Genomic DNA, 14,298 nt, shown 5'->3' on the forward strand with positions numbered 1-14,298 from the left:
GGTCTACAGCCAGGCGGTGGTGGCGCACGCCTTTAATCCCAGCACTTGGGAGGCAGAGGCAGGTGGATCTCTGTGAGTTCGAGGCCAGCCTGATCTACAAGAGCTAGTTCCAGGACAGGAACCAAAAGCTACGGAGAAACCCTGTCTCAAAAAATCCAAAAACAAACAAATAAAAAAAAAAAAAACAAAAAAAAACTGGTCATCAAGGACTGCATAGAGATACCTTGTCTTTTTTCATTGTTTTTGGTTTTTAATTTATTTTTATTTTTTATTTATTTATTTATTTATTTTGAGACAGGGTTTCCCAATAGCTTTGGAGCCTGTCCTGGAACTAGATCTGTAGATCAGCTTGAACTTGAACTCGCAGAGATCCACCTGCCTCTGCCTCCCTAGTGCTGGGATTAAAGGCGTGGCCCACCACCACCTAAAAGATGCCTTGTCTTAAAAATAAAACATATTAAAAGTACAAAGTGAAGTATGCTTGAAAAAAAATGTGTTAAAGTTCTGGCGAAATACATGTTTTACATCCATGTCATATCCTGAGATTTAACTATGAGACAGAGAGGTATGTTGCTATGAAAAGCTTTCTAAACCAGGCGGTGGTGGCTCACGCCTTTAATCCCAGCACTGGGGAGGCAGAGGCAGATGGATCTCTGTGAGTTTGAGGTCAGCCTGGTCTACAGAGCAAGTTCCAAGACAAGCTCTAAAGCTACTGAGAAACCCTGTCTCAAAAACAAAACAAAAAGACAAACACCCCCCCCCCAAAGTTTACTAATTTATATGTGAAGCATGTTTTCAACATTTATATGTATTTTAACTATGGCTTATCTTATGAAAATTTTCCCAAGAAACTGGTTGCATTGGTTACCTTTGAAGAAACATTTTCTCAAATAACTGTTGTTATTTGTGAACCTTCTAGGCGAATGTATTATTTATCCAAATACATATTTTTTGAATGACTAGAGGTCGAGCACATCTAAGCCCCAGCTACTCAAAAACCTGAACAAACAGAATTTGAGGACAGCCTGGGCAACATACCAAGCACCAATCTCTAAAATAACAGTGATAACAATAACGGGGAAACTGACCCAACCACTTATGAATGACCAGACACAATTTTGTATCCACTCAGCTATTGTTTGAGTGCTCATCACGCTCCAGGCATACCAGGTGATAGCGCAAACCATCTTTCGGTGACTCGGAGCAACTAAGCCCTCGCTACAGTGCGAAGGCGGTGGCAGGACCAACCGTTCCTAACGGTACGGGAACTACCCAGGCGGCGTCTGGAATTCAGTTTTCCAAGCAAACCGCTGCCTACCAAAGCCTCCCCTTCTGCGGGGCCGGGGCCGGAGTCGGGGCAGGCGGGCCGCGCTCCACCCGCAGCCCCCTTCTCTGGGTGGTCACTTTCTGTCCACATGGAGTGTCCGGGGCTCGGCCGCCGTGGTGAAGCGTCCGCCCCATGTCACTCCTTTACCACAGTTGCTTTAACAGATTAGCAGGCCAAGAAGGGGGTGGGGAACGATGCAGGGAGAAATTCTTAACAGATCAGTGCCGCCGCACCGCCCATCACGAGGCGCCTTCCCCCGAGGCCGCAGAGGTGATTCAGTAGGGCCGGGGATACCCATGAGTGACTCCAGCCCCCGGAGCCGCGGAGCGCTGCAGTCCCTCGCGGGCTGAGGCCGCGCGACCTCCTCCGCTCAGAGAAGGACCCGGGGCCGCAGAGCCTGCAAGTGGCTCGGGAACGCTCAGCAGGAGCACGCTCCATCACCAGCTTCTGCTTCCCGCCGCTCCAACTGGCTAGCGAGGCGGGCGGGCTCGAACTTTCCATCCGGGTAATTGGACTGCAGCGCGCAGCGGCGCCCGTCACTCACGGCAGCCCGCGGCAGGATTGGCTGCCACGGGGAAGCGCGATTGGTCAGACTCCAAGGCGAGCGTTGATTGGTGCAGGAGCGCCGCGGGTGGGGCAGAAGACTGCTGAAAAGCCGCGCGCTGGGCGACTTTGCCGACGGGAGCGACGAGGCGCCGGCGCGCTTGAGGTGCGAGGCGAAGCGTGCAGCGCGCGTCTTGGAGAAGCGGTAAAGGCGGGACTCGGGAGAGGAGTTTGGGGCTTGGGAGAGGCTGGGCGGTGAGCAGCCCGGCATCTGGGGGGCAGAAGTCCGGCCTGAGCGTCGGGAGGTGTGGGGCACGTGGGGCCGGGTCGCCGTCTGGGGTGGCTGTGCTCAGAGCTACTAACTGCAGGAAACTCGCCACAACTGTGCTTGCGCTCCTAGGCTGGCTCCTGGTGAAACGAGGGGGCTTTTGTTAATTTGCCTTTTACCTCCCCAAGTTAGTCCGGCAGCTAGTTGCAGCTGCGGGATGCTTCATTATTTATCTAGTGACAGGGCCTGTGTCAAGATGGCTTGGAACTCGAGCTCCTCCAGCCTTTGCCTCTAGAGAGTTGGAAGTACGGGCAAGCGTCACAGCACTCTGCTTTGGATTGTTTTTCTGGTCGTCTTCCTTTCTCTCTTTGCTTTTGTTTCGTTCGTTTGTGTGTCTTTGAGACAGTCTCTTGTGGTCTACCCAGACTGGCCGAGAACTTGCCCAGTAGCCAACCTTAACCTCCACCTTTCAGGTCCTGGTATTCTGGGGATTGGACACCTGGCTTCCTCACCACCACCTCTCACTAGAGAGGATTTCACATCACCCAGGGTGGCCTTGAACTTGTTGTGGGTGGCGGTGGAGGCGCACCCCTTTTTTTTTTTTTTTTTTTTTTTTTGAGACAAGATTTCTCTGTGGTTTTGGAGCCTGTCCTGGAACTAGGTCTTGTAGACCAGGTCTCGAACTCACAGAGATCCGCCTGCTTCTGCCTCCCCGAGTGCTGGGATTAAAGGCGAGAGATCCGCCTGCTTCTGCCTCCCCGAGTGCGCACGCCTTTAATCCCAGCACTCGGGGAGGCAGAAGCAGGCGGATCTCTGAGTTCGAGACCAGCCTGTTCTACAAGAGCTAGTTCCAGGCCGGGCAGTGGTGGTGCATGCCTTTGGAGGCAGAGGCAGGCAGATCTCTGTGTGTTCAAGGCCAGCCCGGCATGTGCTATGAAAATGTGTTTGGCATACTGTGAAATTTGTATGAACTTTAATTCCAGCACTCGGGAGGTAGAGGCAGGCGGATCTCTGTGAGTTCGAGACCAGCCTGTTCTACAAGAGCTAGTTCCAGGCCAGGCAGTGGTGGTGCATGCCTTTAATTGCAGCACTTGGGAGGCAGAGGCAGGCAGATCTCTGTGTGTTCAAGGCCAGCCCGGCATGTGCTATGAAAATGTGTTTGGCATACTGTGAAATTTGTATGAACTTTAATTCCAGCACTCGGGAGGCAGAGACAGGCGAATCTCTGAGTTCGAGGCCAGCCTGGTCTACAAGAGCAAGTTCCAGGACAGCCAGGGCTACATAGAAACCCTGTCTTTTTTTTTTTTTTTTTAAAAAAAAAAAAAAAAGGCATTTGTGTAATTGACCAGTCTGGGCAATTTAGGCCGTTCCAGAAACGGGACACGGGGAAGAAGGGTATAAGTCAGTAGTGAATGCTTCCATGGTTACCCATTCTTAAACTGAGTGTGGGTGGGTGGTATACAAAATCTACCAAGTAACTATCCCAAATTGACAAGACGCCTGAATGCCCAAGGCAATAAAAGGTTTTGTTTTTTTTCCTCAGACTGTAATCTGGTCAAGATTAAATTTATTTAAAACTACTGACTTGGATCAAGTGGTGGTGGCGGCACATGTCTAATCCAAGGCAGAGGCAGGCAGTTATCTTGTAAGTTTAAGGCAGCCTAATCTACGGAGAGAATTTAAAAAAAAAAAAAAAAAAAACCGACTGACTAGGAAAAAAGATTTGGTAAGCCTCTGATAGATTCTTTAAGAATTTTACTCTGTCCTGGTCAGTAAAGCTTACAAGGACCAGTGGTTATGCAAGCAAGCTTTTGTGGCTGTTTGATGCTGAAGTTTGGGACCTTGAGACAAGGCATGGGAACTATACCATTAGGCTACACCCAGACTATATACCAGATGCAATTCTGAGCTCTTTGCCCCAGGATACTGCTCCTGGGTGCGAAGTTTCCACACCAGTGTCTTAATTTTCCTTCTAGGCTTCCAGGGAGAGCATACTTAAAACAAGGTTTACTCCAAAGTAGGTTTTCTGTATTGATATGTTTTTAGCTTTACTAGAATAAAGCTAATTTTTTTTGAGATAAAGATAATCTAATTTCATGTGTGCATACCTGTATGTTCATGGACTTGTGTGTACATGTAGATACTTGTGCATATGAAGCTTAAAGTTGACACCAAGTGTCTTCTTCAGTTGCTTTCTATTTTATTTACTGAGAAAAGGTACCTCACGCAGAGCTCCCCAATTTGGGCTAGTCTTGCTATCCAGTTAACCCCATGGATCTAGTGTCTGCCTCTCAAGTGCTAGAAATAAAAATAGCCACAGTGCTTGAGTTTACATGGGTCCTGGGGATCCAGATTCTGGGCCTTGGGCTTATTATACATCAAGCATGTAGCATTGCCCCAATTCAGCATTTTATTATCTGGTGCTACTATATCATAATGTAATGACATTGTATATGTTTTTATCATCTATGTTTTCTACCAGTGTTTATTTTTGAATTGAAGTTAATCAAAATAATTGTAACATTGTTACCCTGAAAGTTTAAATAAGGAAAGTTAAGAGAAACTTGTAAAATCACTTGACAAGACTTTTCATAAGCAAATAATAATTCAAATTCTGAGTGATAGGGTGAACAAACTTTCAGGTATATGTGTACCTCTATAAAATGAAATGGTTTCTTCCTACTTTGCAGGGTTGTGTGAATATTGAATAATCAGTGCATATAAAGTGGCAAGATAGTAGCTTCTTGGCATTTTTTTTTAATCTTTGTGTTTCCACTGCCACAGTTGTATCTAGCACATAGAAGTGTTTAATGTGCTTTAACTGCACGAATAAAGCCAGGAGGTCAGAGGATGCAGGATAACAGACAAGTACTGTGGTAGAGTGGCATGACCCACATCAGTCAGCATTAGGAATCCCTGAGGCTTCAGAAAAGATAGAATTAAAGATGAAGCTTGAAAGAATAGAACTTGATAAAGACACAGGTGACATGTGTCAGAGGAAGATTTGTAAATAGATCCTAGTCCCCTAGCAAACAAAAATGAGGCTATGAAAATGGCAGGCAAAAATCAGACACAAAGTATCTTTCATCCTATTAAGGAATTTACATGTAAGCAGCTGAGAGCCTCATTTAAAAGAATAAAGAGAAATTGTCTTTCATTCAACAAAGTACTATTGATCAGATGTTAAGTGTATGCTAAACACTGAAGAAAGAAAAATAATTTGTACTCTTGAGGAATTTATATATTTTTTTCAAACTACCTTCTCATTTTACGTACCAATCCCAGTTTCTACTCCCTTCCCTCTGAAATTTACGTTTTTTTGACCTTTATTATTTTGTCTCCCCCCCCCCAAGCTAAGGACCAAACCCAGGGCCTTGTGCTTGCTAGGCCCCAAGCCCCGGAATTTACATGAGAGATTAAGTTGGCTTTTAATCATAGTGAAAAACCTGGGATGTTTTGAGAGAAAACATTACAAACATTACTTGAAGTTTTCCAACTTTTTAGGATAAACTGAAGGGATGGCAAATGCAGGGATATTGAAAAGTTTCTGCACCCCCAATTCTCTCCGCCAGTGCAGCAATCCAAATCAGACCAAGTCAAACTGAATTAGAAAAAGCCCAGGTTTAATGGATAAAACACTCCTGGATGATTTTCCAGCCCACCACCTAACCAAGAGAGGAAACAGGAAAGACCAGAAAACCACATGTCTGTTTACTGGGGGAGAGGGGGACAGTATAGATACCCTGTCTTGGGTATGTCCTGGGAGTTGTCTTGCTGGGCAGTGGTGGCGCACACCTTTAATCCCAGCACTCAGGAGACAGAGGCAGGTGGATCTCTTCAATTCAAGGCCAGCCTGGTGCTAGTTCCAGGCCAGGCTCCAAAACTACAGTGAAACCCTGTCTTGAAACAAAATAAATAAATAAAAATTAAAAACATGTGGAATAAGAATTACAATGAGGGAAATATTATTTGCTTGACAGAAAAGTGAAGATACAATATCAGAGATTCATAGCAAAGCTAGTAAGGTTTTTTGGAGACAGTTTTTCTGTGTACCCCTGGAACTTGCTCTGAAGACCAGACTGATTTTGAACTCAGAAATCCTCCTGCCCTTGCCTCCTGAATGCCAGATTTAAAGGCATGTATCACCTGTCTGGCTAGATAGTGGGTTTTTGTGTTTTGAGTACGGTGTTTTCTCATGCCTCTCTGCCAACCAGACAAGTGGTAGCAGAAAACTACTTCTTGATTTGTTTCAGAACGTTAAACCAGAGTGCAGCAGAAAATGGCCACTGAACAAACTTCATGGACAAGCCTGTCCACTATTCAAAAAATAGCCCTGGGCCTTGGGATCCCAGCAAGTGCAACAGTTGCCTACATCCTATACCGCCGATATAGGGAAAGCAGAGGTATGTGAACCCGTGTGCACCTGCAATAATATTTTATTGTTAAATTGAAAGCTGCCCTCACCACACCAGTACTGTTAAAATACATTTTCTGTGAGAAGGGTTTGAAAATGTCACTTCATTTGTTCTTGGATAGCTAATTTATGAAGGGACCTTATGTCATTGACTCTTCCCTTTAGCAAACCAACTGTGTGATTTGAAAATATATGTTCATTCTGCTGCTTCTCTCCAGCTGTCGAAAGTAGACACAGCTGGATGTGGAGTACAGGTCCCAAAGGAATGTTTCAGACTAATAAATGCCTCAGACAGCTCTAGCCTTTTTTGCTCTACGAGAATCATGTCTTAGAGTAGCATCCCAAAAATTCACAACTTCTAGAATCTGCCTTTCCCATTTTAGCATCTGAAATAGTATCCCACAAAAAATGCCAAGTGGTCCTTCGAGGAGGGCAGGTAGAGTGCTGGGGATTGAACTTGCCATTTTTTTTTGTATACACTACACCCTTATCTCAGCTATAAACCCAGCCCCAGCTCTAGTATTCTGGGATCTTCTAATTTCTATTCAGGTTCTATGTATTGCATGTGGTTGAGATCCACATTTTGTCTCTTGGATTTATGTCTCTTATAGCCTGATTCAGGGGAGGGACAGTTGAGCTTTAGTGTATTTAATTCTGATCTGTCATGGTCTACATAGAAGAGCGATTGACATTTGTTGGAGAAGATGACATCGAGATAGAGATGCGAGTTCCCCAGGAGGCTGTGAAGCTCATCATTGGTCGACAAGGAGCCAATATTAAACAGGTAAGTGTGAGCAGGCAGGTGGCTTTCCAGGCATCGATTCTACTGACTCGTTTCCTTCCACTAACCACATTACACAAAACACCCATGCCGCATGTATTTTTGAAAGAGAAAGTACAGGAACATTAAACTAACTGCACTGTTTTCCTTCCAAAATTTAGTACTTCTCCTCATATGGTAGATGATTAAGCTTGAAATAGTATTTGATTGGGGTGGTTCTCAACTTGATAGCATGAATATTTTTATTGGGTAGTTAATGACAAAGAATTGCTACCTGACTATTCCATCTTTCATTGTTTAGCTTAAATGTCCAGAAAGCAAAATCTTTGCTGGGGATGTGAGTATTGGTAAAGTTTACTAGCACTGGGAAGGATCTGGGTTTGTTCCCTAGCAGAAAAAGAATCTTTACTTGCAAATCCAAACAAAATCAAAGAACATGGGTTGTAACCACAGAGAAATGATTTTAAATTAGCTACTATGTGGATTACCTTTGTCACTGATTTTCTTGCATGAATATAAGTAAATGAGGGCTATTGGTAATTTCTTGATTTAACTGAGGCGTATGACTCTACCTGCTTCCAGGGTTTGATAGAGGTCCTTAGCTAGGACCAAATTGAAGTGTTCTTCCTTCTCTCTGCAGCTGCGGAAGCAGACAGGCGCTCGGATTGATGTGGACACAGAGGATGTAGGTGATGAGCGAGTGCTGCTGATCAGCGGTTTTCCTGTGCAGGTGTGCAAGGCCAAGGCAGCAATCCATCAGATCCTGACAGAGAACACCCCAGTGTCTGAGCAACTCTCGGTGCCCCAGAGATCTGTGGGCAGAATCATAGGTACAATTGGACAGCTTCTTCTTCTTTATTCTCTGCCTCTTTTTCCCACATTCTCGAGGGTTTTCCTGGCTTCCCCTAGGGAAAACACACCTCGTTCAGACTTTACTTTTTTTTCTTCAGAACTGCTGTTTTAAAAATAAGGATGCCTGGCCGGGCGGTGGTGGTGCATGCCTTTAATCCCAGCATTTGGGAGGCAGAGTCAGGCGGATCTCTGTGAGTTCGAGACCAGCCTGGTCTACAAGAGCTAGTTCCAGGACAGGCTCCAAATCCACAGAGAAACCCTGTCTCGAAAAACCAAAATAAATAAATAAATAAATAAGGATGCCTTTCAAATAGGTTTCTGTGAACTAACAAGATGGCTCAGTGGATAAAATGCTGCCAAGCCTGACTACTTGAGTTCCATCCCAGGCCTCACATGGTGGAGGGAAAGAACCAAGCTGCCCTCTGACCTCCACACAGGTGCTGTGGTACACCCAAGTCCACACAAACCACACATGTACACATACAATAAGTAAAGACTTACTTTTTTTAGAATAAAATTTTTTACAGGGATGCTAGAGATGTCCATAGTGTCCTAGACCTTTGAAGAAGGCAGTAGTAATCCAGAGATTACCTGTCAAGCTTTTCCCTAGATCATTCCTTAGTGCTGCTACTAGAGGAAAGAAGTGTCCTGTTGTCAGCTTAGGGTTCTGACACACTCTGGACCATGAGTCTCACAGATGGAAATGTAAAGTACAGCTGCTGTGTAGCTGAAAAGTGGAAATGTCCTGAAGTTAATCCTCCAAATAAAGTGGTTCAAATAGAGTTCTATATTCTTTCCTACAGTAGTCACTTCGGTAGCTCCTTATTTACTATCTTATATTCTATTCAAATTAATTACAAGAACTGATTTCTTTTTGTAACATGTTAAAAAAAATAGTGATTTCTCTATAGTGGATATTGGTCAGGACAGCTTTTTCTGTATTAATGTAGGGAGAGGTGGCGAGACTATTCGCTCTATCTGTAAGGCCTCTGGAGCCAAAATCACTTGTGACAAAGAATCGGAGGGAACCTTACTACTTTCAAGACTTATAAAAATCTCAGGAACACAGAAGGAAGTGGCAGCAGCCAAGGCAAGTATACAAGAATGAGGGTGGCCCTTCTGCCCATCTTGTCATTAACTGGCTACGCAGAAATGACCCCTCTCATTCCCACAGCATCTAATACTGGAGAAAGTTTCAGAGGATGAAGAGCTTCGGAAAAGAATTGCCCATTCTGCAGAAACCAGAGTCCCACGAAAGCAGCCGATCAGTGTGCGAAGAGAGGAAGTGGCAGAGCCAGGTGGAGCTGGCGAAGCAGCTTTATGGAAGAATACCAACTCTAGCGTGGAGCCAGCTGCACCCCTGGAGGCTCCTCTCTGCAAAGGAGGTGGTGATATGGCTGTTACTGGACCAAAAGAAGCTTCCTGGGAGAAACCAAATGATGAAAGCTTTCAGTATTCTGATGCCCTGAGCAATCCAGAAACGTCCATGTTTGAAAGTATGTTATGAGGAGGAACCTATTAGATTAACCAACCTAAAATAGTAAAATTCTGTTTTTGTGATTTCCATCTCTGTCATAATGCCTTTTGGCTAATATTTTATTTACTTGGAGTAATACCAAACATTAATAATTTTCCAAGTACAGCTAATGAAGAAAAAAAAATAGAAATATGTCCACAAAAACAGATCTAAGTAATCAATTACGTTTTTATTATAGTTTCTTTACACGTTTTGTGTATGAGTGCGTGCTTGTATGTATGTATTCATGCAGGGATGGGGTGGGGGTATTCACGTGAGTACACGCATACGCGTGGTCACCATCCTTACCCCTGTGTTTAGTTCCTAGTACTGACTTCAGTTCTGATGAGTACCGCGAAGTATATGTTTCTGCTTCTGAACACCCCAACCACTTCTGGATCCAAATCATTGACTCCTATAGCCTCCAGTTGGATAAACTTATCAGCGAGATGACCCAGCATTATAACAGTACTCTGGTGAGTTGCTGGAGGGAAGGCTAGGCTGGGGCTTACCTTTCTCAATGTCAGATGTTCCTTTCTTTCTGTACTCTTAGCTATCACTTGGAAATAACCTCTCCTGACTTTCCATCCCCACATTTAGCCTGAAGACTTGATTCTGCATGTAGGAGACATTGTAGCAGCACATTTAAATCTAGATGGCTGCTGGTATCGAGCCCAGATTCTTGGTACCTTGGAAAGTGGGAATTTGGACCTCTACTTTGTTGACTTTGGAGATAATGGAGATTCCCCAGTGGAGTCTCTCAGAACTCTCAGGTGAGTACAGAGACCTGTTAGGATCCGAGCTGTTGGCTCATATCTGCCGATAAAAAACTGCGGAGCTATTGGCAGATATCAAGGAGATTTAGAAGGAAACGTGTATACCTGGGATTCTAATTTCATTAAAATTAATCTCTAATTTTAGGAGTGACTTTCTAAGCCTTCCGTTTCAAGCAATAGAGTGCAGTCTAGCACGGATTGCCCCCTCAGGTAAACCAGTTATATCACCTATTGACTTTACCTCCAAACAGTAACTTTCTTTTTTTTTTTTTTTTTTTTTTTTTTGGGTTTTTCAAGTCAGGGTTTCTCTGTGGTTTTGGAGCCTATCCTGGAACTAGCTCTTGTAGACCAGGCTGGCCTCGAACTCACAGAGATCTGCCTGCCTCTGCCTCCCGAGTGCTGGGATTAAAGGCGTGCGCCACCACCGCCCAGCCAAACAGTAACTTTCATACAACATGTAAGGAATTGCCCATTCCCAAGCTTTCTGAGTTTTAGAGACTCAGGTACCTTTTCCTTATTAGCACTAGAAAGCAAGACAGAAATTTACTTGGCAGTCAGATCCAGACACACCAAATAAGAATATGAGTAGTACATTCCTGGAATACATACTGGGGTAGGATGTATCCCACCTCTTACAGCTCCGAGACTCACACCCTTGTTTTCCCTTATGATCTTCCAGGTGAACAGTGGGAAGAAGCAGCACTAGACGAGTTTGAAAGACTCACTCACTGTGCTGGCTGGAAGCCCCTCGTGGCCAAGCTCTCCAGCGATGCCCAGACTGGAATCTCAACTTGGCCACAAATCTATTTATATGATACCAGCAATGGGAAGGTAAGGGTGAGGTTCATACATTGCTTACAGTCACTCTGAAAGATCTGGCTGACCATCTCACCCCATTGCAAATTTGCTGTCCCTTAACAGAACATTATTGCTTTCTCATTTTTCTTTTTTAGAAACTTGATATCGGGCTAGAATTAGTTCGTAAAGGATATGCAATAGAACTTCCTGAAGACAGAGAAGAAAACAAACCTGCCCCAGATGCGCTGAAGGACACGGTGAGTCACTGCAGTCACTCAAGGTGCTTCCAGGAAAACCCAGTGCTTAGAGGCACAATGAAGATTTTAATGATTTTTTTTCATATGTGTGTTTTGCCTACATGTTTTATCTTTATACCATATGCATGTAGTACCTGATGAGGAAGCCAGAAGAGAGGGTATTGGTGTCCTTGGAACTGGACTTAGAGAAAATTGTGACCTGCCATGTGCATGCTGGTTACAGAACCTGGGTCCTCTGGAAGAACAGCCATTGCTCTTAACCTCTGTGCCATCTCTATAGCAGTTGTTTTTTAATCTTGTGTGTGTATCTTTATAATGCATACTAAATGTGTGAATGTCCAAAAAGGAAAGAGACATTGGATTTGCTGAAGTAACAGGAGGTTGTGAGCCATCTAACGTGGGTGCTGGGAATCTGATTTGGGCCCTCCAGAAAAGTAATATGTGCTCTTAACCGCTGAGTCACTTCTAGCCCCACTTCAACTTAATGAGATGAAGCTTATGCCCTCAGACTATTCCAGGCTGAATGAAAATGTAATCAAAAACATTGTTTCTTTCTTAGTAGTCAACTTGAGCAACTGCCTTAACCAAACCTGTGATCAGAATGACAGGCTTCTCCCTTTCCAATTGCCAAAGTACTTTCTTTTTCTTTTTCCATAAGGCCGCAGAAACAGATGAGACCAAAAGTAACCCAGTAGAGATACCAGATGCCCTGACCATCCTCAACGTAACAGGTACGGTTATACTTTCATATAGCACCTGTGTAAGTCCAGATCAGGGAAGTTACTTGCAACTTGATTTGGGACTGGTAGAGTACTTGACTGACATGCACAAAGTTCTGGGTTAAATCCCCAGGACTGCATCAGACCAATTCTAGTGGAGGGAGGAGCAGGGTCAACTCCAGTCCGCACTGCATGCAACCATGTCTAAAAAACACATGGCTCTTAGGACATTGAACACCAACCACCTGTTTTTCTGCTGAGCTTCACTGGCCATGCCTGCTGGAAACAATCTCACGTTCTCATTTCTCCTCACTAGAAGGCGAAGGCTCTATGTCGTCTGATGTCCTTGATGACATAATCTGGTATTAAGTCTGGGCTGCAGCGGCTGGACCAGCCATCTGCGTTTCACTGTGAGTGGTGCTGTAGCATCAGGAAAGGAATGAGGGGGACACGGGCCTTCAATCCCTCCTCCCTATGCTCGGTGTGTTTCTCTGGGACATCTTTGATGCAGCTTTACTTGCTCTCAAAGCCCTTTTTAAGTTTTTTTTCTCTGTCTTTGGCAGGATTTGGTGCCCGGAGAGGAATCTGACAGATCCGTGAAGTCCTTTATTTCAAATGGTGTGGCTTGCTCTGGATCAAATCCATTTTCTGTTCCATTGGACCTACCACAAAGTGATAGATGGAGACAAATAGATTTCTCCTTCACTCCTGGCTCCTCTCCATCTTTCCGTGTTTGAATGCTGCTGTGAATTCCCAGCCTCGTTTCTGACTCACCTTCCCAGGTGACTATAGTAGTAGGAAGTATTTGGACTCAAGACTGGAGTCGTCAGGAGACAAAGGGAAATTGGCATATGTTTAAAAGCCTCGTGGAGAGTACTCTCACTCTCAGTGCTGGGGTGACTGGAGATGGTTCTTTTGAAATAGTCCTTCAGCTATTTCTTTTTGAACTTTAAAATACAAGCAGAAGAAATGTAGAGGTAGCAGGAAATGCTGTAAATTTCTAGCGTGTTTCTGTGTACAGCCACCTAGAGAAAGGTGTAGTTCTGCTTAAATAATTTGGGATTGTTTGCCAAATAAAGTTCTTTATAAAATTATCTAAAACCATATACTCGTCACAACTTGTATGCCTCTGAGTGAAGTCTCTTCTGAGTAAATCTTGATAGTAATTTCCTGCTGCCTCATACAGAGGCCCATCCTGAAAGATGTATCCTTCCATATAAACATTCATGATCCTCGGGGGCTGGAGAGATGGCTCAGGTTAGGAGCACTGACTGCTCGTCCAGAGGTCCTGAGCACCCACATGGTGGCTTTGAATGCTGCTGTGAATTCCCAGCAACCACATGGTGGCTCACAACCATCTGTAATGAGGTCTGGTGCCCTCTTCTGGCCAGCAAGCATACAGTCAGACAGAATCCTGTATACATAATAAATAAATAAATAAATAAATAAATAAATAAATAAATAAATAAATAATCTTTAAAGACATTCATAATCCTCGCTGTTACTTCACAAGTCACACAAAGCCCACCTGCCCTGGATCAGGACTCTAGAAACCTGGGGTCTAGGAATAGGTCTTCATTGTAAACTTGCTGAGCCCTGTCTCCTAGTGTCTCTTCGTTGCTTCAAATTTTTCGGACCTAAGTAGCAGAAAGACATTAAGGAAGAAGTTTGAGCATGTCTTAGAGTCCTGGAGGACTAAACAGGTCCCTACTGATAGAGCTCTGATGTGCGCTCGGTCTGACAGTGGGGTTCCTGCTTTCCCTGAAGGTCGGAGGTCATGACTTGCAGCTCATATTAAAGCTCATCAAAACCAACTGGCTTTTCTTGCAGAAAACCCAGGTCCATCTCCCAGCACCCACAAGGTGGCTCACAACCATCCTGTAATTCCAGTCCCAGGTGATCTAGTGATCTCTTCTAAACCCTGTGGGCACCAGGCATGCATACTGTATACATGTAGGCAAAACATTCAGGCACATAAAGAAAAATAAAACAACTGTGGCACACAGACACCTCAGCACTTGGAGAACTGAAAGGATCAACATGAGGT

General features: G+C 44.4%; 1 protein-coding gene across 1 annotated transcript; it reads left to right on the forward strand.

Moving 5' to 3' along the window:
• Positions 1 to 1,998: 1,998 nt before the first annotated feature.
• Tdrkh (tudor and KH domain containing) lies at positions 1,999 to 13,447 on the forward strand. The gene is made up of 14 exons (XM_057793676.1): positions 1,999 to 2,075; positions 6,392 to 6,541; positions 7,230 to 7,336; positions 7,974 to 8,163; positions 9,136 to 9,275; positions 9,360 to 9,681; positions 10,023 to 10,177; positions 10,302 to 10,474; positions 10,623 to 10,687; positions 11,157 to 11,308; positions 11,431 to 11,532; positions 12,191 to 12,263; positions 12,568 to 12,661; positions 12,815 to 13,447. The coding sequence occupies exons 2-13, from the start codon at positions 6,418 to 6,420 to the stop codon at positions 12,618 to 12,620; spliced, it is 1,656 nt and encodes a 551-aa protein (XP_057649659.1). The 5' UTR covers positions 1,999 to 2,075; positions 6,392 to 6,417; the 3' UTR covers positions 12,621 to 12,661; positions 12,815 to 13,447.
• Positions 13,448 to 14,298: the final 851 nt, after the last annotated feature.

This window comes from Chionomys nivalis, chromosome 18 (assembly GCF_950005125.1).
Source record: "Chionomys nivalis chromosome 18, mChiNiv1.1, whole genome shotgun sequence".
Classification (NCBI taxonomy): Eukaryota; Metazoa; Chordata; class Mammalia; order Rodentia; family Cricetidae; genus Chionomys; species Chionomys nivalis.